This window comes from Humulus lupulus, chromosome 8 (assembly GCF_963169125.1).
Source record: "Humulus lupulus chromosome 8, drHumLupu1.1, whole genome shotgun sequence".
NCBI classification, from domain to species: Eukaryota; Viridiplantae; Streptophyta; class Magnoliopsida; order Rosales; family Cannabaceae; genus Humulus; species Humulus lupulus.
This window is the reverse complement of record NC_084800.1, coordinates 114,806,995-114,830,381: the sequence shown is the minus strand read 5'-3', so window position 1 is coordinate 114,830,381 and position 23,387 is coordinate 114,806,995. Positions and strand designations below refer to the sequence as shown.

The window sequence follows — 23,387 nt, the reverse complement described above, 5'->3', positions numbered from 1 at the left end:
CAAAAAAGTTCAAGAGGTAAGCCTCTACAAGGGCCATAATTCAGGAGGAAAATCTTATTTGTCCTAATAAAAATAATAATAACTTTCTAAACTTTATTAAACAACCAGAATCTATATACGTATACAAATGAGAGCTATAGGGAGGTGAGGTAGTTTCCTAAAATCATTTATTTATGATTTATCTATTTTATCATAATTTTTTATTTTTTTCTTATTTTTTATTTAACAAAAGAATTAATTAACAATTTAAAAAATCCATATATTCCCACATGGTTTACAAACCTCTAATGCCCTACTACCTTAGAGTCGTTACTAAGTGAGTTTAAAATGTGCAATTAACTCGCTAAGCGAGGATTTTAGAACAAAAGTGTGATTAAACAGAAATCAAGGCTGTAATCTTTAAAAGTACTCCATTTCGTTGAAAATTCCAAGAGTTTAACATTTGGGATCCCAAAATAAAATTTATAAAGTATTTACAACTCAAAATAAGTTTACAGATGACTAATTATCAAAAACGTAGTTTAATACAGCCATTTCTCAAAATGCCCCCAACCAAAGCAGTCGGGCAGGCCAAACATGTACGCGCCGCTCCACGCTCTCCGTACTCATGGCTGGTTGACTTTGTCCTTGCCCTTACCTGCAACACAGAGCACCCGTGAGCCGAAGCCCAGCAAGAAAACTCACACGGCACATAACATACGCATGTTATATAATCAGCATATTAGACAATCCACAGATAAAACAGACAGTCCATTAGACTAAACAAATACGGCCATGCCGTCCCAGAAGCGCTACCAACGCCTGGGATCTCAGTTCTTACTGTAAGGATATCCCATGTATCCATTGGGGTCTCACCCTAACTATAAGCACTCCATGTGCTAGTGTTATTCCCGGCCCCACTGCCATTCTCAGACAGTCCATTAGACTAAACAAATACGGCCATGCCGTCCCAGAAGCGCTACCAACGCCTGGGATCTCAGTTCTCACCGTAAGGATATCCCATGTATCCATTGGGGTCTCACCCTAACTATAAGCACTCCATGTGCTAGTGTTATTCCCGGCCCCACTTCCATTCTCAGCCTTCGCCGTTCTCGGCCTTCGCCGTTCTCGGCCTTCGCCGTTCTCGGCCTTCGCCGTTCTCGGCCTTTGCCGTTCTCGGCCCTTCGCCATTCTCGGCTCCTTTGCCATTCATTCTGCTATAACCACATATAGCATTCTCAAATAGCACTCAAGCATATAATAACTCAATCAAGGCTACATCCTAACAATAATAAAATCTGGGGTCGTGCCCTGCAACAAGACTATGGGCCCATGCCCTGCTCTACGAGTGTTACAGTTTTCTTACCTGTATCCCGAGTTTCACAATGCACCAAAGCCACGAGCACGGTCCTCTATCTCGAGCCTCTCCGAAGACCTAGTCACAACACATATAAAACATCCTTTAATATAAACCAATCCAAAACTACTTCCCGGGACCAATCCCACACTCTCGGAACCCCCAAATTCCTAAAACAATGCATTGGAAACACTCCCCGAGCCCGCAGAGCAAAAGCCCAAAAATGCAAAATTCCTTGTTCTGAAAATATCCTAGCGCCGCGGCGCTGCCTTTGAGGGTCGCGGTGCCCAGCAAGTCAGAGAGTCCCCCAGCTCCTGATTCAACCTCGCGCCGCAGCGCCAAAGAACAGGGCTGCGACGCCCCTTCACGAACCCAGAAATCTGGGTTTTCCCCTGCATTTTCCCCAAGCCAAAACACTCCCAATTCAATCCCAATGCATACCCAAACCCCAAAATCAGTTTAAAACCCCAAACAAACCATTTAACAACCTATAAATCTCAACAACAAGCTCAATTACACAATTACACCCAAAATCCACACTTGAGTTTTAGATTTCAGAAACTTAAACAATAACTTTCAAAACTCAAACCAGAACTTGAGAAAGATGTAAACCAGACTTCTAGATTCTTAAACCATATCAGATATGAAAATTCAAACATGTTCAAAACCCTTACCTCAATCAAGAATTCAACTTTGAGCTGCTCTTCCCAATCAAGTCCCAAGCTCAAATCACAACCTCTTGCTGAACCTAACCTCAATTTATCCCAAGAGTTTACCAAACAAAGCACATAACTCAGTTCCCAATTCCATGATACTCTTAGCTAAATTATACAACACATACACAGAATTTCCTTACCTCAATTCACTGAATAATCCTCTAAGTTCCCTTAGCTTTAATTCTCTTCTTGATCCCAAGAGATTTGCCCTTAGTTTTCCCTTTTCTCCTCTAGGTTTTCCTTCAATTTCAGCAAAAACAAAAATATACCTAAGTGTAAAACGTGAATGACCCTTTTCCCTCTGCTGAAGGTTCCAATATCTTGCCAAAAGACCATTCTACCCCTCCAAGAAAATCACTTCCTAACTAAACCTCAAGGGCACTCCTGCCATTTCACCTCTATTACTATTCTACCATTTTCCCATCACAACTTGTTACTCTCAGCAGTTACTAATGGTTACTCAGGTTACTCAATCACCAATAACCATTAACCATTAATTCTCAACTCAACTTACGAAATTCCCAAAGTACCCCTAGGCTCCTCCCGAGCCAAGTATTTAATCCTGTTGTGAATTTTAAACTAATTAGCTCCCTAGGACCGTCTTGGCATGTGCATCACATTAATATCACCACACACACGTGGTACTAATCATATAATACAGTTATCACATTTATGCCCTCAGCGGGCTAAAATTACCAATTTACCCCTAACATACAAACGGGGCCCACATGCATATTTATACCACCTAAACATGCATTCTAATCACATATTCATTCAAATTCATATATTATCATGTTAATTCACTTATTTCCCTCCAGGCACGCTAATCAAGGTCTTAAACCTTATTAGCAAATTGGGGTGTTACAATTATCCCCTCCTTACAAGAATTTCGTCCTTGAAATTACCTGAATAACTCGGGATGCTGCTCCTGCATATCAGACTCAAGTTCCCACGTCGCCTCTTCAACCTTGCTGTTCCTCCACAGCACTTTAACCAAGGCGATGGTCTTGCTCCGCAAGACTTTGTCCTTCCTATCAAGGATCTGAGCAGGCTTTTCCGCGTATGATAAATCCTGATCTAACTCCAAGTTCTCATAACTCAGCACATGAGTAGTATCTGATACATATTTACGAAGCATGGACACATGAAACACATCATGAACCCCTGATAGAGCTGGAGGCATCGCTAATCTGTAAGCTACCTCTCCAACTCGTTCCAGAACCTCAAAGGGGCCAACAAACTTGGGACTTAGCTTGGCCCGAACACTGAATCGTTTCACTCCTCTCAGGGGTGAAACCCTGAGGAATACATGATCGCCGACCTGAAACTCTACACTCCTGCATCTCAGATATGAGTAACTCTTCTGACGACTCTGGGAGGCGAGCATACGAGCTCTAATCTTTTCAATTGCCTCATTGGTCCTTTGTACCATCTCTGGACCTAGATATCTTCTCTCACCTATCTCATCCAGTGTATCGGTGACCTGCACTTTCTCCCATACAGCATCTCATACGGAGCCACTCCGATAGTCGCCTGATAACTATTATTGTACGAGAACTCAATCAATGGGAGATACTTACTCCAGGATCCCCCAAAGTCCAACACACAGGCTCGTAGCATATCTTCCAGTATCTGAATCGTCCGCTCAGATTGCCCGTCTGTCTGAGGATGATAAGCAGTACTAAACCGTAACTGTGTGCCCATTGCCTTATGCAGGCTCTCCCAAAACTTGGAGGTGAAGGTGGGGTCCCTGTCAAATACTATCAACCTTGGAGCCCCATGAAGTCGAACAATTTCCTTCACATAAAGCTCAGCATACTGCTCCACAGTATAAGTTGTTCTCATAGGTAAAAAGTGGGTGGACTTAGTATACCTGTCCACAATCACCCACACTGAGTCATGCTGACCCACGGTCTTCGGCAATCCAACCACAAAGTCCATGGTAATATCTTCCCATTTCCACTCGGGAATCCCTAGAGGCTGCAATAACCCTGCTGGATTCTGATGTTCAGCCTTAATCTGCTGACACGTCAGGCACCTTGCCACATAGTCTACCACATCCCTCTTCATGCCTACCCACCAATACAAAACCCTTAAATCTTGGTACATCTTCATAGTACCTGGGTGTAATAGGGAGTGGTATAAGACTCATCCAGAATCTCTCGCTGAATATCTGAATCAATCGGTACACAAATCTGTCCCTTGTACTTCAATAAGCCCATCTCTGAGATAGAGAAGTCCTTAATCGTTCCAGCTAGGACGTTCTCTCTACGTTCAACTAACTGGGGATCCCTTCCCTGTGCTTCCTTAATCCTCTCAAGGAGCGTAGACTGTAGAGTTATGTTGGCTAACCTACCAACCACTAACTCTATACCTGCTCTGGCCATCTCGTCAGCTAATTTGTCTGATACCTGCCTCGAACTAAACAACTGTTCTAGGCCCTTCCGGCTCAATGCATCAGCCACTACATTAGCCTTCCCAGGATGGTATAAGATGTCACAACCAATTCCAACCATCGTCTTTGACGCATGTTCAAATCTTTTTGAGTAAAGAAATACTTTAAACTCTTGTGATCAGTGTATATCTCGCACCTTTCACCATACAGGTAATGTCTCCAAACCTTAAGTGCGAATACCACTGCAGCCAATTCCAGATCATGCGTGGGATACCTCTGCTCGTACTCCTTTAATTGCCTTGATGCATAAGCTATTACTTTCCCAGCTTGCATCAACACACAATCCAAACCCTGTCTGGAAGCGTCACAGTAAACCACGAACTTCTCATTGTCTGTCGGAAACCTCAACACTAGTGCAGTAATCAATCGCCGCTTCAATTCCTTGAAGTTATTCTCACACCGATCCATCCACACATACTTGGTCTTCTTCCTTGTCAACTCTGTCAATGGAGTAGCAATTCTGGAGAACCCCTTTACAAACTGCCGGTAGTATCCTGCCAATCTGAGAAAACTTCTGACCTCAGGAACACTGTTCGGTCTAGGCCAATCTCTCACTGCCTCTATCTTACTTGGGTTAACCAGTATCCCCTCCTTACTGACAATATGGCCCAAAAATGTAACCTGCGGTAACCAGAACTCGCACTTACTGAACTTGGCATATAACTTATGCTCTCTTAATCGCTGCAATACCAGGCGCAGATGATGCTCATGCTCTGTCTCTGACTGGGAGTATACTAGTATATCATCGATAAACACAATCACAAACTTATCCAGGTAGTCCTTGAAAAATCTATTCATCATATCCATAAAAGCTGATGGGGCATTAGTTAATCCAAAAGACATAACCAGAAATTCATAGTGCCCATACCTTGTCCGAAAAGCAGTCTTTGGTATGTCCTCCTCTTTAATCCTCAACTGATGATAGCCTGACTGGAGATCAATCTTCGAAAACACCGTACTCCCCTATAGCTGATCAAATAAATCATCAATCCTAGGCACTGGATACTTATTCTTAATAGTTAGCTTATTCAACTCTCTGTAATCAATGCACATCCTAAGTGACCCATCCTTCTTCTTAAAAAATAGCACTGGAGCACCCCATGGTGAGAAACTCGGTCTAATGAACCCCAAATCCAGTCGCTCTTGTAACTGAATCTTCAATTATTTTAACTCTGTCGGAGCCATTCTATAGGGTGCCCTGGAAACTGGTTCCACCCCCGGTGCCAACTCTATGACGAACTCAATCTCTCGCTGTGGCGGCAACCCCGGCAAGTTCGCTGGAAATAAGTCTGGAAACTCACATACCAATCTGGTTTCATTCGGTCCCACTGTCACCACCTTAGAGGTATCTACAACACTTGCTAAGAATCCCATGCAACCTTCCTGCATCAGGTCTCTAGCCTTCAGTGCTGAGATCTTAGGCACTCGTGGTCCATTCACCGTCCCCACAAACACAAAAGGTACCTCGCCTTTTGGTTCAAAAGTCACCATTCGCCGCTTGCAATCAATCGTTGCTCCATACCTTGTTAACCAATCCATCCCTAATATCATATCGAAGTCATCCATGTCTAATTCAACCAAATCAACAAACAATTCTCTACCATCTATCTCTACTGGTAATGCTCTAACCCATCTCCTAGAGACTACCAGTTCTCCTGTTGGTAACAAAGTCTGAAAACCCCTAGCATACACAATACTAGGTCTACAAAGCTAGTCTATCACCCTAACAGATACAAATGAGTGGGTAGCCCCCGAATCAATCAATGCAGTATAAAAAGAACCAGTGCTAGAGATCTGACCTGTCACAACTGAGGGACTAGCCTCCGCCTCAGTCTGAGTCAAAGCGAATACCCTGGCAGGAGCAAGACTGTCTCCCTGCTTTGGCTCCTCTTTCTTAGCTTGTGGGTAGTCTTTCTTCATATGGTTGGCACTCCCACAGATAAAACATGCCCTAATCCGGCACTTACCCTGATGTCGTCGTCTGCACCGAGGACACACTAGAAAATCCCTCCAGTTGTCACCTCCGCCCTGACGGCCACCAATAGAACCCCGTACCCTCCTATCAGAACTAGGAGGAACAAATGAATCTGGAACCCTTCTTTTCTGCTCACTGGGGCCACTGCCCCGACTAGACCCAACAAAAGGAGGCATCGTCCTCCGGGCATCGCGCCTAACTGCGCTGTCTTTCCATATCTGATCCTCAGCCCTCTCTGTAGTAAGGGCCTTATCCACCGCTTGAGCATAAGTAGTAGTCTCTGAACTCAAGGTAATATTCACATCACGAGAGATCATCACATTCAACCCTCGTATAAACCTATCTCTCCTGGCCACATCTGTCAGCACTAAGTCTGGTGCAAACTTCGCCAATCTGTCAAATCTCAGGGCGTACTCAGTGACTGATAACCTGTTCTGAGTTAGGTTGATAAACTCCTCAACCTTCGCAGCTCGAACTGCTACACTGTAGTATTTCTCATTGAAGATACTCTTAAATTCTTCCCAAGTCATAATTGTAATATTCCTCTGCTGACTCACTACATCCCACCAGATGCGGGCATCCTCCCTAAGCATGTAGCTAGCACAAGCTACCCTTTCATTTCCTTCAACCCTCATGAAATCTAAGATTAAGGAAATCATATTCATCCACTGCTCGGCCTGCAGTGGGTCTGATCCACCCTCAAAGGTGGGAGGGTGCTGCTTTCTGAATCTTTCATACAAGGGTTCCCACCTGTTCTCAACCACAGGCCGAACCGGCACTGGCGCTACATTCTGCTGAATTGGTAACCCTGTGACCTGTGAAGGGGCCTGCTGCCTCATCTGACGAAGTTCTTCCTCCGTTCTCTGTAATCTAGCCTCCATTTCGGCTAATATCTGCTGCCAGTTCTGTGGGGCAGGTGGAGGGTCCTGACCCTGATTGTCATCCTCGGCCCGACTGCCGCGGAGTCTAGATGATTGCCGAGGCATTACAACTATATGCCTGCAATCAATGACACCGCTATCAGGCATGATAACAAAATCCAATTCCACCTCCCATTCTCAACAACCAACCAAGATCAACAATCCAGATAACATACAAATAGCATATAACACACAATGGGCCATTCCCTAACATCATGCATATGTTATTTCATTCATCATGCTCTTTCAAACTAAACAGGCAAACAGGGTATTCAAGCACATATTCAGTCATAACAGTCAACCATACCAATCAACCCTGAGTCGAGCTTTTCAATGGCAGCGAGCGTACATGTTCGGTCAATCTCCAGAACCAATAAACCTTGGCTCGCTCTGATACCAAGTTGTAACGCCCTACTACCTTAGAGCCCTTACTAAGTGAGTTTAAAATGTGCAATTAACTCGCTAAGCGAGGTTTTTAGAACAAAAGTGTGATTAAACAGAAATCAAGGCAGTAATCTTTAAAAGTACTCCATTTTGTTGAAAATTCCAAGAGTTTAACATTTGGGATCCCAAAATAAACTTTATAAAGTATTTACAACTCAAAATAAGTTTACAGATGACTAATTATCAAAAACGTAGTTTAATACAGCCATTTCTCAAAATGCCCCCAACCAAAGCAGTCGGGCAGGCCAAACATGTACGCGCCGCTCCACGCTCTCCATACTCATGCCTGGTTAACTTTTTCCTTGCCCTTACCTGCAACACAGAGCACCCGTGAGCCGAAGCCCAGCAAGAAAACTCACACAGCACATAACATACGCATGTTATATAATTAGCATATTAGACAATCCACAGATAAAACAGACAGTCCATTAGACTAAACAAATACGGCCATGCGGTCCCAGAAGCGCTACCAACGCCTGGGATCTCGGTTCTCACCGTAAGTATATCCCATGTATCCATTGGGGTCTCACCCTAACTATAAGCACTCCATGTGCTAGTGTTATTCCCGGCCCCACTGTCGTTCTCGGCCTTCGTCGTTCTCGGCCCTTCGCCGTTCCCGGCTCCTTTGTCGTTCATTCTGCTATAACCACATATAGCATTCTCAAACAGCACTCAAGCATATAATAACTCAATCAAGGCTACATCCTAATAATAATACAATTTGGGGTCGTGCCCTGCAACAAGACTATGGGCCCATGCCCTGCTCTACTGGTGTTATAGTTTTCTTACCTGTATCCCGAGCTTCACAATGCACCAAAGCCACGAGCACGGTCCTCTATCCCGAGCCTCTCCGAAGACCTAGTCACAACACATATAAAACATCCTTTAATATAAACCAATCCAAAACTACTTCCCGAGACCAATCCCACACTCTCGGAATCCCTAAATTCCTAAAACAATGCATCGGAAACATTCCCCGAGTCCCCGAAGCAAAAGCCCAAAAATGCAAAATTCCTTGTTCTGAAAATATCCTAGCGCCGCGGCGCCCAGCAAGTCAAAGAGTCCCCCAGCTCCTGATTCAACCTCGCGCCGAAGCGCCAAAGAACAAGGCCGCGGTGCCCCTTCACGAACCCAGAAATCTGGGTTTTCCCCTGCATTTTCCCCGAGCCAAAACACTCCCAATTCAATCCCAATGCATACCCAAACCCCAAAATCAGTTTAAAACCCCAAACAAACCATTTAACAACCTATAAACCTCAACAACAAGCTCAATTACACAATTACACCCAAAATCCACACTTGAGTTTTAGATTTCAGAAACTTAAACAATAACTTTCAAAACTCAAACCAGAACTTGAGAAAGATGTAAACCGACTTCTAGATTCTTAAACCATATCAGATATGAAAATTCAAACATGTTCAAAACCCTTACCTCAATCAAGAATTCAACTTTGAGCTGCTCTTCCCAATCAAGTCCCAAGCTCAAATCACAACCTCTTGCTGAACCTAATCTCAATTTATCCCAAGAGTTTACCAAACAAAGCACATAACTCAGTTCCCAATTCCATGATACTCTTAGCTAAATTCTACAACACATACACAGAATTTCCTTACCTCAATTCACTGAATAATCCTCCAAGTTCCCTTAGCTTTAATTCTCTTCTTGATCCCAAGAGATTTGCCCTTAGTTTTCTCTTTCCTCCTCTAGGTTTCCTTCAATTTCAGCAAAAACAGAAATATACCTAAGTGTAAAACGTGAATGACCCTTTTCCCTCAGCTGAAGGTTCCTATATCCTGCCAAAAGACCATTCTACCCCTCCAAGAAAATCACTTCCTAACTAAACGTCAAGGGCACTCTTGCCATTTCACCTCTATTACTATTCTACCATTTTCCCATCACAACTTGTTACTCTCAGCAGTTACTAATGGTTACTGAGGTTACTCAATCACCAATAACTATTAACCACTAATTCTCAACTCAACTTACGAAATTCCCAAAGTACCCCTAGGATCCTCCCGAGCCGGGTATTTAATCCTGTTTTGACTTTTAAACTAATTAGCTCCCTAGGACTGTCTCGGCATGTGCATCACATTAATATCACCACACACACGTGGTACTAATCATATAATACAGTTATCACATTTATGCCCTCAGCGGGCTAAAATTACCAATTTACCCCTAACATACAAACGGGGCCCACATGCATATTTATACCACCTAAACATGCATTCTAATCACATATTCATTCAAATTCATATATTATCATGTTAATTCACTTATTTCCCTCCAGGCACGCTAATCAAGGTCTTAAACCTTATTAGCAAATTGGGGTGTTACAAAACCATTGTGATGTTATACATTTAGGCTATATATAAAGTACCATTCATTCATTTTAATTTGTAATATGTCCAAATATTAATATTATTTTCTTATATAGGTGATTGATTTAACTCAATCTTGCCAAATAATTTTGTTAGTTAATTAATCTTTAACATATTACTTATATTTATTTATTTAATTTTGTAGTGTATACTTTTACATCATTTAAATTTTATAAGTCTAGTTTAGGGTAGTTTTAACAATGTGTTTTAGTCTTAGTTTCGAGTCAAATTGTGGATTTTGTGTGGTTTTATGCTTGTGTTTATTTTGTTTTCAGATTTTTGCTATGAATTTACGAATGGAAAGGAACGGAGCGGATTTAGTGATGAAATTGGGTATTTTGGGGAGCTTTTGGCCATTCTATGTGAGTTCGGGAGAGCCGAGAATATTCAGGATAAATCCGGAGCTAAATGAAGGTTGAAAAGACTGTGAAAGGACAAAGGATCCAAGAAGTCGCGACTTGGACACTTGGGTCGTGACGCGCATGGAGGCAGAGGCGAATCAGCAAAGTGGACCAAAAAGGCACGGGTCGCGACTCAAGAATGAGCAAGTCGCGCCTGCCTTACCAAAAGGGAAAAAGTGTTTTGTTCAAGTGCGAATTTTAGGTCATTTATCAAGGAGGTTTTTTTTATTACAGGATCAGTAGCTATTTAACTCTAATACTCTATTTTTCTTTAGTTTTATCTCAATTTTTAGTAGCTTAATTCTATGTTTCTGAACATCTATTTTATTGTGTTAGTCATGTTTGTTATGAACTAAACATCATTTCTAGGGTTTAATGTAGTCACTTTGATATTTGTTAATTTTCTATGAAGTTCATATAATTTCTTCTTCTTCTATCCTCTCTCTGTATGATTTGTACCTAATCTGTGTGGATAATTGATCACTATTTACATGATTTATGATTCTGATTCAAGATCCGAGAGGGGAGAGGGGAGAGTTGAATATTCTATAATCAGTTAAACATAAATTGCATATGGGACGAGAAAACCTATAGGGTTTGTGTAGCGTTTAGGGTATCTATGCTTCATGCCTACTATATGTTAAAATTTATCACAAATATGTAGAAAGTTTGCATATAGGTTGAGATTTTTTTATCTTGAAAAAGAATTAGGATTGTTTTAGTTAACCTGCAATTATGATAGAAATTGAAGAATTATATGCGCTGATTAGTAACTTTAACAGGATGAAAAGTTGATGAAGTTAATACCCTAAGTTTTTAATTATTGAATCAAATTTTATAAATGCACAATTTATTTCAATTTTAAGTTTTAGTTTAAAAATCACTTTATTTTCGACAGCCAAATAGAAAGTTAGAATTGGTGGTAGTTGATAGTCTCTGTGGGAACGAATCTTATTTACTATCTATATTACTTTAATCGATTACATATATTTGTGTATTATATTTTCGCCATCAAAATTATATATTGAAAAAAATCTATATGTTATACTTATATATAAAGTAGAGCTATTCGGAGGCGAGGTGGCTTCCTAGAATCGCCTATATGATTTATATGAGAATAAGTGAAAAGTATTAGAAAATTGAAAAAAAAAATGAATTTTTTAGATAGTTTAAGTGATGAGCTAATATATATATATATATATATATTCGGGTGAATAACACAAACATTACATTAAAGAACAGAAGAATTACCAAATGTATACAAAATATATATATATATTCTATCATTATAAAATAATTATAATTTCCTTACTCAAGATTATATTCTTTTTTTAGAAAAATTATAATAAACAAGATTAATATAAAAATTCAAAACATGTGAAAAACAAAAAAATTAAAAAAGTGTCAAAAAATGGTATTTTTGAAATTTTTTACCAAGGCCCATTTTTGGACCAATCCCACCCGAAACCCAACCAAACCTGAAATCACCCCAAAACCCGAAAATTTCATACCGGATTTGGTACCACTTTCCTCCACCTAAAACCCGCAAAACCCGAACTTGATGCACCCGAAACCCGAAAATCTGACTCATGTGCACCCCTACTTATTAGAATCACCCTTCAAGGATTTTTACATTTTAGGGGTCAAAGATGGTGGGGATGTGGGTTTTATGGCGGTGGGGCGAGGGTTCATTTGGCAGCATGGGTATCTGCAACGAGAACCCTTGAGACCCTGCCTTTTGCAAGTGGAGGTCTTTTGGTCTAGGGGCTTTGTGGTCGAGATATGGGAGTAGCTACCTTCTCTATCACTAGCGATATGGGTGTTTGTATAACATCCCAGATTTTCAAGACTCGAAAATGCGGAAATATAAATGTTTTCATTTAACCAAATGTCTCAAAATCCCGTATAAAAACAAAGTTTTTAAAAGTCGAATGGTCATACTTAACATTTAATACAAACATATTTTATAAAGAGTAAAATGAGCCTAATTTATGAAAATAACACAACATTTCCAAAAATAAAACGGCTTCCAAAAAGGTTGGTCCACATGTACATTCGCAAGGTAGACTCCAGCGCTCACTGCTCTGCCTTGCCCTTGTTCTTACCTACAACAGGAAACAACTAGGTAAGCAAAAACGCTTAGTAAGTTCAACTTTAAAAAAAAAAAAGCATGCAGAGAATTAGGGTTCCGGATCCATCCGAACCCTACACAATAAATTTCAAGAATGCAAAAGCGTCCTGGAAAACTTATGGTCATGCTTGATAACCAATGACAAATTATTTCGTATAAACAGATAAATTCCTACACTCAGAAAACCCCAGAACAAGCAAATATATTATATCACAACCATTTCTTATCAACAAATAAATCTCTGCACTCAGAAAATCTCAGAGCAAGCAGATATAATATATCACAATATAATTCGAGACCAGCGCTCGACAACTTCCAACAATTCGGGCATAACACGCCCTCCAACATAAATGCTAATCTGTAAGAGAGAACCGAGTCTCAACACTAAGATCTAGTCAATAAATATCCCCATCAGGGGTAACTATCATGTTACCTAGGGCATCGCTACTTATCCAAGAGTAAATCCCTCATAAGAGTAACCATCAAGTTACCTAGAGCATCACTACTTATCCAAGAGTGTAATCGAAGTTACACATTTTTACAGAGACTTCTATGTTAATCAGTGGTTCTGGTGAGCAGTTGCCCCTAGGATGTTTAGCCTCACTCAAACTTGGCAACCCCTAGTAACTCTAAGCACTCTCACTGAACGGCCAATATTCACGGCTACTATCCGGGAATAACTTATCAAAGCGCTTGCTCGAGTTCTAACCGTTCACTTATTAAGTAAGCATGAGGGCCCCTAGGTCCCATTCATTTTGGCGCCCCTAGATTTAAACCAGCAATCCTCACCTCTTGGTCACTCGTCACGGTAATGAACCGAACATAATAAAATCAAGCAGTGTGACGGGGATCAGCCGTCTAGAATATGACGGAAATCTACCGGTCATATTTTCTGAATCAGCGCCCACTAGACTAACGTCTCTAAGAAAACCTTCTACAACAGTGTATATATGTGCATGTGTCTCTATACTAACATACAATACAATAGTTGTTTCATGTTGCAGCCACACAATAGAAGTTGACTTACTTGGAGTCCTTTGCTCTTAGTAAGATTTCACCCTCCAATGTATAATCCAGTTATGCTTAGCCAATACTGTAATTATCCATACAGTATACTCGGATTAATTATGACACTTTATAATTCATTAATATTATTTTGGGCAGTTTGGTCATTTTAAAAATCATTTGAAAGGATTAAAGATCCTTATTTGGTTTTAAACCCATTAAGGAAATTCATACAAAAATATCTGAGACTAAACCCTAAGTCTCGGGGAGACCTACCCTATGGTCTCGATACCTAGGCTCGGGTATCACAATAGTATTTTCTCATAGTCCGCTAAAAATCTTTTTCTTTAAAAGTCTGCTATTAACCCGTACTTTCAACAGTCAGTAAAATATATAAAAGATTTTAGCCGGTATTATATCTTGAAAATACTAATTAAATTCCTTAATTATTTTTCAAGAAAATAAACTCTTAATTTTCCTTTTATTTTTCTTAAGGTTTTAATCTCTAAAAACTGTTTTAAGAAAATAGCCTAATTTATCTTAATTAGGAAAACCTTTCCCATCTTGACTAGTTAATTTTTCTAAAGTCAATTAATCAAGTTTACTTATTAGAAAAATAATTCACTTTATTATTTTCTCAAAATATAGGGTTTTAAACCCTCTTTTAATTTATTAACTTATTAATAAATTAATTCTTTTATTTTTAGAAAGAATAAAAATTCTTTAATAAAAATAATTCTCACTAAACTCAAAGTGGTATTTTAGGTCAAAATATGTTTTCAAGACTTGCCAAGATTTTATCTTGCTATAAGCAAAATTTTACTTTTTACCTTAAGTTCCAAAATCTCGCTTTTACACTAAGTGTGAAAACTTTAATTTTCACATTTTTAACTATATACTTTGTTAGGTCATAACTTGAAATTTACTTACCCAATTGTTACCAAAATTTTCCAATTCCATTTTTGGTATGCCATTTAAGTCTTTGCAAAATCTTAGGTCAAAATGACCAATTTTGATTGGTGAAATTATTTTCCAACAATGAGGTAAAAATTACCTATTTTCAAGTCCTTAATTTTTTCAAACTTTGATAGTTAATAACTTTCAAACTGTTTAGTATTTTCTTACCAAATTTTATAGTGGAATACTAGGTTATGCCAATAATATGTCCACCAAATTTTAGAAAAAACTGAGTTCATTTTCCCTATACAGTGGCTATAGAAACTTGGTCCTGAAATTAAGAATACGAAAAAACAGTTTTTTACCTAAACTTTGAAATAACATAACTCACTCATTTTTAAATATTTTGAGTGTTTCAAAAACTCAATTCTATGTACTCAATATCAACAACATCACATCACAATTAAATTTTATAAAATCAATATACAGTGGATGCTTGACCCCTTGGAAGTCACAACTCAAAACATGTATTTTGTTTTAAGGTTTCTAACAAAACTCTTGGGGGTTTTGGTCCCTATTTTCAAAAATCAACACAAAAGCATCATAAAAATTATAAAACAACTACCATAACCTTATTACATCACCAATAAGAAACTTTAAGCATTAACTATACAAAATAATACTTAAAACTAAAAACCATACAATAACAACCATAAAAAGTAAACTTTTTACCTCTTGTTGTTCTTGCTTAAGGTTTGGATCTTCCTATTAGCTTTGGCTCCTTCAAAACCCTTTCAAAATCTTAACCAACTCCCCCAACAACATATATAATCAGCTATTGAAAAATCTATGGTTAAAACTTTACAAGAGTCTAGTTTTTTGAAACTTTACCTTAGGAAAACCCTTTCTAGACAAAGGCATAGCTTCCAAGCTTTCTTAGTGTTCTTGAGGTTGAAGATGGAGAGAAAACTTGATAGAGAGTTTTCAAATAAGATGAGAGTGATTGTAAGAGAGAGAGGGTCGGATTTTGGGGGGGGAGGGTTAGAAAGGTTTAGACTACTCTAAAATATCCTAAGACACTTGAGTATTTTTACTATCCACTTGCATTTATCCCTAATATTTAAAATGAGATTTAAAACTTAATTAATTTTGTTCACACCATTTAAAACCCCACATGGCCAGCCACCTCTTTCTATATATGCATTTATATATATATATATATTTTTTATAAAAGTGAATCAATATTTCCTAAGAAGAAAAATACAAATTGATTTTCTATAACTTTTTTTACTCTTATTAAGTTTTAAAAACAAAACTTAACACATAATAATTAAATTAAATGTCTCTCACATTTAATTTAATTAATCACACAATAAAATTTAACATAAGGTCCATTCATGGAATAAAATTCCTCATTTCGGTAAAATTAAGCATTTAACACAAAATGCCCTAAATTTCCATTTTCCATTAGGTTTATTATTTTTTACCAAACTTTAATTTTTATAAATGTATTTTATGCCCATAATATATTTGTCATAGTCTTTCATTTTATTTTCTGAGATTTTTACTTGATCAGAGTTTTTGTGTCGGTCTAAGACCGAAAGTCTTATCTTGACTTTTAAACACAAAATTCATAATTTGACTAGCAATAACTCGTGGAAATAAATTTTAAACAGATATAATATTCTTAACTCGGAAAAAACAGTTTTGACTCGAGTCATTTCAAGTTACCCGAAAAGCAGGACGTTACATTTTGTTTCATGGAGGGTCAGGATCCTGAGTTGCAAAATGGTGGCTCTTTCAGATCTGGCAGTAGTGTTTTTAGTGTTTTGTTTTTGTTATATTTTCCAATATGGTCTCCCGATTGTGGGTGTTTGTAAACACTGTTTGATGGTATTTTTGTGTCTACCATCTTTGATATGGTATGTTAGTTTCGTAACTTTATCAAGATGACCATTGTCACTTTATTTTATGCTAGGTAATCTAGCGGTTCATTTCATTGACAAAGTTTATACTTTGAAATGACTTTGTAATAGATGAGTTTTCAACTATATGGATAGATGAGAATTAGTGGTTTTAATAGCTAGTAAATAAAGATTTGCCCCCTCAAATGTGAAATCATTCATTTTTCAAACAAACAAAAAAATCACTCTTCAAAAATAAACTTATCATAGTCACCGCCTTAAAATTTATATTCGTCAAAAATAAGAATTTATATTAAAAAAATAATAAAAAGGAAAAACTTTGCAAGAAAGAAAAACTAATAAAGAAGAGCAGGAATTTGACTTGGGACAGGTAGGCGAACAACCAAAGCTACCCACGATCCAATAAGCTTCCAATATCCGAATAATTCCGAAACTTTTTTGTTCAGAAATTTGTAGAACGAAAAAAGAAAGGAAAGCGTTTGAGCTAATTCTCAACACCTAACTCTTCTTTTGTTTCCCACCAAAAAGGTATGATATCTCTTTACATTGTTTCTTTTTTTCCCAATACTCATATGGCGCTGTATGGGTTTTTTTTCTTTCTTTTTCTTATGTGTAAGTATATACTTATATATGTATGTGTTTGTTATTTTGGATTTGGATGTGAGTTTTTTGTTTTTAAATGAAAACTCTATCTGGGTGGGTAGGATTTTGACGAGGGGTGTATTTGGATTCCTGGTTATTAAGCTAATTTGTTCCATTTGTGATGATATTTTCATATTTGAATTGTTATGATCGATAATCTGTTTGAATTTTTTTTGTTGGTGGTCAAGTTTATTTGTATTGATCGTGGGCTTCTTGATCAATTTGGTAATCTTTTATTTTTCCAGCTCTATGTTGTAGATTTTCAATGACACTTGTTAAAAGTTTCCCTGCTATTTTTTTCCTTCATGTACATGATAACCATAAACTACCTTACGATTTCATATCTTGATTTCTTTTTAAATTTGGAAATGTAGCGGACAATAGTCCTTAAGTTACTACAATTTTTCCGGCATAAAGCTACGAACTTTGGTTTGTATTGAATGCAAGAAATTTAATAGGCCTCAAACCGATGGGGTAGTATGAAGGTGCCAAAATGAATTAGTGCTATTAATACATATCATTTGAATAAAATAGAATTTTTAAACTTACAACACTTCGCATTCAGAAATGGAGAAACCTTATTGTTTTTTCTATTGAAATTGCAATAGGTTCTGATGCAAAAGACGTTTCAAACACTATTTGGGAAATCTGCCAAACAATACGTGCTGAGTTAAAACAGCTACTCAAATTGTGTTTACAGGTTCCGAAGTGTCAACACTACAGTTAATTTTGTCACTCATGTGGCCTTTATATATTCTGTTTAATAAGATTCTTAAGGCAGAAGAGGAAGCATTATCAGAGAGAGAACGTTCAAGTTTCTTAGAATCCTACCCACATGAGAAGTTATCTTCTAATGGAAAATGCTCTCTTTCTGTTTTGCCCCGTTCGTATATTGTTAACGTGAGTGCTTGGTGATTCTGTCTTTATTTTTCTAAATGATACTCTGTATTGTGGCTATAAACTTTTTCGTGTTCGATGATGGAATGTTCATATTGATTATAACACACGTTTTAATTTAGTAAGGTGCTATGGTGCTTATAGGTTCTGCATATAAATCAGTTATATTCTTGGGATTGTGGGCTCGCTTGTGTTCTGATGGTTTTCAGAACCTTTGGCATCAATAATCACAGCATCGAGTCACTGGCAGAGATTTGTTGCACAACAAGGTGTTGCACTATTCCTCATTCTATTTTTGACTTATTTTCAATAACTAAGTTCTATATAACTGATTGATTTTACATAGTTGGGTAAGTCCAGAAATTGGTAGAGAAAGAATGTGCAGAAAACTTAAAACTCAGCTCTCTTGTCTGTTAGTCAAAAATCCTTAATACATGATTGTCTTGCTAACTGAACATTTGTTAATCTTGAATATAGTCTTTTATTTTACATCTAATTTTGGCATATCTAATGTAACCGAAACTTTTTAAACTATTTAGAAAGGTTTGAGACTTGGAGGACGGAAGCTTTTATTAACTTCTTTTACTTCAGTATTTGTGTTTCCACTCCTATGGATGCATCTTAAGTTATCCTCAGAATAAATATTGTTATTATTATCACGTTACATGTTATAGACATTAGACACCTTAGTTTAAAATAATAGTCAGTGAAGCTAGATTTTGGGCTGCTTCTTTTAAGGCTATTACTGTTATTTTAAGATAAAGAATGAAAGTTCTTTGTAATTGGTTTGATGATGGCAAGCATAGCCACATAGGTTATATATCTCGTTTCTGTGTTGACATCTCACTCTCCTCTGTTTATATACATATATACTTATATGCACGTTTAAATGTCCAATTGTCTTAAGCGGACAGCCTAACACCTATCATTGCCATTTCCCAATTGTTTTCTCCCTTCATGGCATAACACGAGGCTAGATTCCTCTATGTTGTCGGTTGAAAGGTAGGATCACCTTGAATATCGAGAATTTTTTATAAGTTAAAGATCTCTAAAGTAAATTTTACTGTAGAAGCATGTCATAGCTTATGGATGTTGTGTGAGTTACCTGCAGAACTATTTTTTCGGCAAAAATAACCGATAAATAACATATAAGCTTGTTTTTGTCTTCTTGCTGCTCATGTAGATTCAGTACTTTGGTAAGGTAGAATCAAATTGTGTAATATTGAATGCATTTTTCTCTGAGGTGTTTAGATATACACTGATGAATTCATCCCTTTTAGATAGAAGCTGGTAGCAGCAAATCGTCATAGATCTCATTATTGATATCTTGTGTGCAGCATTTGGACCGTTGATCTGGCATATCTATTGCAGAAGTTTTCTGTTAGTTTTTCCTACTACACAGTAACGTTTGGAGCAAACCCAAATTATTCTGTTGAGACATTTTACAAGGTGATTCGCCCACTCATAGAAACTCTTCTTTTGTGGTTGTGTCATGGTTTAGTAAAATACTCTGATGAGAAATTTTAAGAGCTATGTCAAAGAAGCATCACCTAGCAAGAGCATAATCAGATGTCATGTCCTTTTCCTCATAAAATTTTGTTTTTCTTCACTTTACATCACAGTACTATATAAACATGGAGTTTATGGTCGTGTTACCATGTAATCATTACACCTCATCAGAGTCAGTCATCAACGTCATGTAACCGCATGTTGTACTCTCTTCTCTTCTCATCTCTTCCTTGATGGTTGGACTATCGTGTGACCATATAACCATGAATTTCCCTCAATGTATGATTATGTATGCACGAAACACCACTTGAGAATTCACCCTTACACTTTATCTCCATTGTATCCCTATCAACACTACAAAAATCTCTACCTTTAGCCATTTAAAGTTCTAAACATTGGCCAAATCATGATATCTTTCACCAGCTTTGCTAGAATATGCATAAATTGGTCCTAGTGCCACTTGGGGAAACGAGTCTCTTTCTACACTGCATTATTACCAGAAATGCGCATCAAACTTAGCACCAACACACACACACACACACAATAGAAACACACTATTTTATGTGATTTGGCAAAATCACATACGTCCACAGTATAATAGTTATTCCATTTTATATAAATATTGTGTATAGAGATTTACAAGATACAAACTAGAACCCATATACTCAACAAGACTCCTTCAATACAAATTGGTAATCACCCAAACCTTTTTAAACTCTGTGTATTTATCCAAACATAGAACTGTAATATAGACCTATTAAATTAAGAAATTAATTTGGGTACCCAGCTCTCATAGCTAATGATTTCTTTCATGTATCTTCTGGCTCCTCCAACCTATTGCAAACATTAAACTCAGTAGAGCCTTGGTTTGTAGGCATTTATATAACTATTTGCATTTTCTATTGTGTTCACCCTTGGTTGTATTTTCTTTTCAATTAGTATTGTATGAATTTTATTTTTCTTCAAAAAAGAGTAATGATTCATGTGTAAATATACTTGATATAGTTGTTGGTTTTTCTCATTCTCATAATACTCAAAAAATTCAGTTTGAATATGGTGTAGGAGCAATTACCTAATGATCTGATACGAGTGGATATGTTATTTAAAAAATCACTGGAAGCTGGAATTAACATACAGGTATGTACCATATATTTGATGGCATAATTCCTAGGTAATATATATTGAACTTGGGGAAATAACATTGTGTCTTACCCTTTATTTGTAGCAAGCAATATGAACAGACCTTTATGATATTCTTGTTTATTTTCTTAAATTTGGGCATAGTGTTTTTCTCTACTTATATTTTTCTCTTCCATTGGGGAAATAAATTTTTCCTCACAGTGCAGGTCAATCAGCATAGAAGGAATTTCTCTTTTGATATTATCTGGGGAATATATTGCCATTGCATTAGTTGACCAGTACAAATTGAGGTCTAATTTTCTTGTAGTATCCTCTATCTTTTTACTTTTTGTCTCAGGTGATTGTAAAGTCTCCAATATTTCTGAAAATAATAACACATTGTATAACTGACTAGTTCTAATTATAACTTCTAAATTTTGTGCTTTAGTCGGTCTTGGCTGAAGGATGTATTTATCTCAGACATCAGTGACATCAATTCTGGATACACTGGTAAGCAACATTTCTTATTTTTGTTTGTAAATGTAATGTAACGCCCTATTGAGTTCTCAGAGCACTAAAATTGTAGTGTTGTAGCTTTTGACTGTCATGTGCTGGCCTTGTACTTTATTAAGTCATTGTCTGGGATGTTATTTTGCCGTATTCTCTCTGGGGAGACTCTAGGCATTTCCAGACGTCTGGCTGATTTTTGTAACAGGTTTTTTCAAAAGATCAGTTTGGCCTAACCCGTGAGGGGTAGCTCAAACGGCAGACCTGTGATTTGCTCCCATTAGGTCTGAGGTTTGAGTTTCCTACACTCCAAATATTGTAGGGTTTAGACGGAGAGCCCCATTTTTAAACTTGGGTCCATTATTTTTGGGGATGTAAGGGTATATAAAAGATAGTTTGGCGTAAATGCATTTATATTTGTTCCTTAAATCCATGATTCTTAGCTATTTCTGTCATATTTGATTTATTTTCCATTTTTCAATCTGCACCATATAGTAATGGAATGGGACCTGCCCTTTCCTTTGATCTTATTCTTTGATTAAAACCTGGTTTATTTTTAGTTCATTACTATTTTTCTTAAGTATGTGTAATTTATCTTTGATTGTTGCCTTGAATTAAGCTTGACTCATAATAAATGATACTCTTTGGAAATTCCCATTTCTTCTATAGGTCACTATGTGATTATATGTGGCTATGACACCGAAACAGATGAGTTTGAGATTAGAGATCCTGCCAGTTCTAGGTAATATTCTCATGTGTTTTATGGTCGCATCCTTCCTATATATTAATCCAAAATATACTTGGAATTGTAAAAAATATAGTTGAAAATTCACGTATCTGTTTTTTGACCCTTCGAAAAGAAAAAAGACCCTTTCAGTGTTCATGCGTAAACTTTTCAACACTCTTAATTGTTCTTCCAAATTTATTTCTGCTTATTTTGGAACGTCAAATTCTAATGGTGCAGGAAACATATTAAGATCTCTTCACATTGCCTTGAGGAAGCCCGGAAATCTTTTGGTACTGATGAGGATCTTCTCTTGGTAATTGACAATTCAACTTTTATTCCCAACTTTTAAACTTTGCAGATTTTCAAGTTCAAAGTGAAAGTAGTAACTGGGTTTGATCTACCTAGCTACGTACTTGTTGGCACAGTCGTATGAATGTTCAATTCCCTACCATATTCAATAGTAAAAAACAATAAATACAATAGATATGTTCGTTAAATGGGGGGGTATCTTAGATGGTTGAATATCCAACTTCCCCGAGTAATAATCTATTCTAACTTTCTGAAAATTCAACCACCAAAATTCAAACTAATAGCAGGTAGATCATGTTTGAACTAATTCACCATAATGCTTCCAATATTTCTCCAAGTAAAGAAAGCTTGTAAAGTGATATGTAGTCTCTCTTTATTAATAATCACTTTTTCCTCATGGTATATTCATACAGATTTCTTTGGACGATAATGATAGTAAGAGAATCAACCCATCTCTACAACTTTCTCCTCATGTCAAAGTCGGCTCATGACATCTTTTATAATCTGCCAGATTTGAAGTGTCATGACTCGTGACCCACTGTATAATATTAATATTACAAACTGATAGTGTAGTTTGTACATTAAGGAATAATATCTTTTGTATTTTGATTGTGATTCCAGCATCAACCAACCAACCATAGCGTTTGGTTTTGTGCTTGAAAGAGAGTTATAGAGAACTTCACTTTACACGTGCTCTGTATATTCATTCATATATAATCTGTCAAATTCAGCTGTTCTTGTAACATTTTATTTGCACATATCCTTAAACTAAGTTTAATAAAATTGAGATTTGTTTTAGGTCTTGGTTGTCTTTCCCAACTTTTCTAGCATTTTCAGCAAATGGGTATGGGTTGCTTTAATACATAAGCATGAAACATCATGTAGTTGCAGTGCAGCCATTATCCTCATCTTTGTGTTTGTGTGAGTTTCAAAGTTGAATTTATTTAGTTCATGAAACCCTTGTCTAAATCTTAAATGTGAGTGAGTGACCCCACGAATTGTTTAATCTAATCACCCATGAAACCATTTTTCATGGAGACTTCGTGTGACTAGTCCCTATTTTAAGCCTTATTGGAGGGTACATACATGC

At 37.3% G+C, this 23,387-nt stretch overlaps 1 protein-coding gene across 6 annotated transcripts; it reads left to right on the top strand.

Moving 5' to 3' along the window:
* Positions 1-16,884: 16,884 nt before the first annotated feature.
* Positions 16,885-23,095, top strand: LOC133798345 (guanylyl cyclase 1). 6 transcript variants are annotated; one of them, XM_062236582.1, is made up of 11 exons: positions 16,886-17,115; positions 17,604-17,714; positions 17,838-18,129; positions 18,271-18,395; positions 19,464-19,575; positions 20,698-20,772; positions 20,977-21,065; positions 21,203-21,264; positions 21,931-22,003; positions 22,226-22,301; positions 22,711-23,095. In XM_062236582.1, exons 3-11 carry the CDS (start codon positions 17,968-17,970, stop codon positions 22,786-22,788), a joined length of 852 nt encoding a protein of 283 aa, XP_062092566.1. In that variant the 5' UTR covers positions 16,886-17,115; positions 17,604-17,714; positions 17,838-17,967; the 3' UTR covers positions 22,789-23,095. The 6 variants fall into 6 exon arrangements, with proteins under 6 accessions (XP_062092568.1, XP_062092566.1, XP_062092565.1 ...); XM_062236583.1 differs by lacking the exon at positions 16,886-17,115 and adding an exon at positions 17,224-17,454; XM_062236584.1 differs by lacking the exon at positions 17,604-17,714 and having other exon boundaries at positions 16,885-17,115; positions 17,930-18,129.
* Positions 23,096-23,387: the final 292 nt, after the last annotated feature.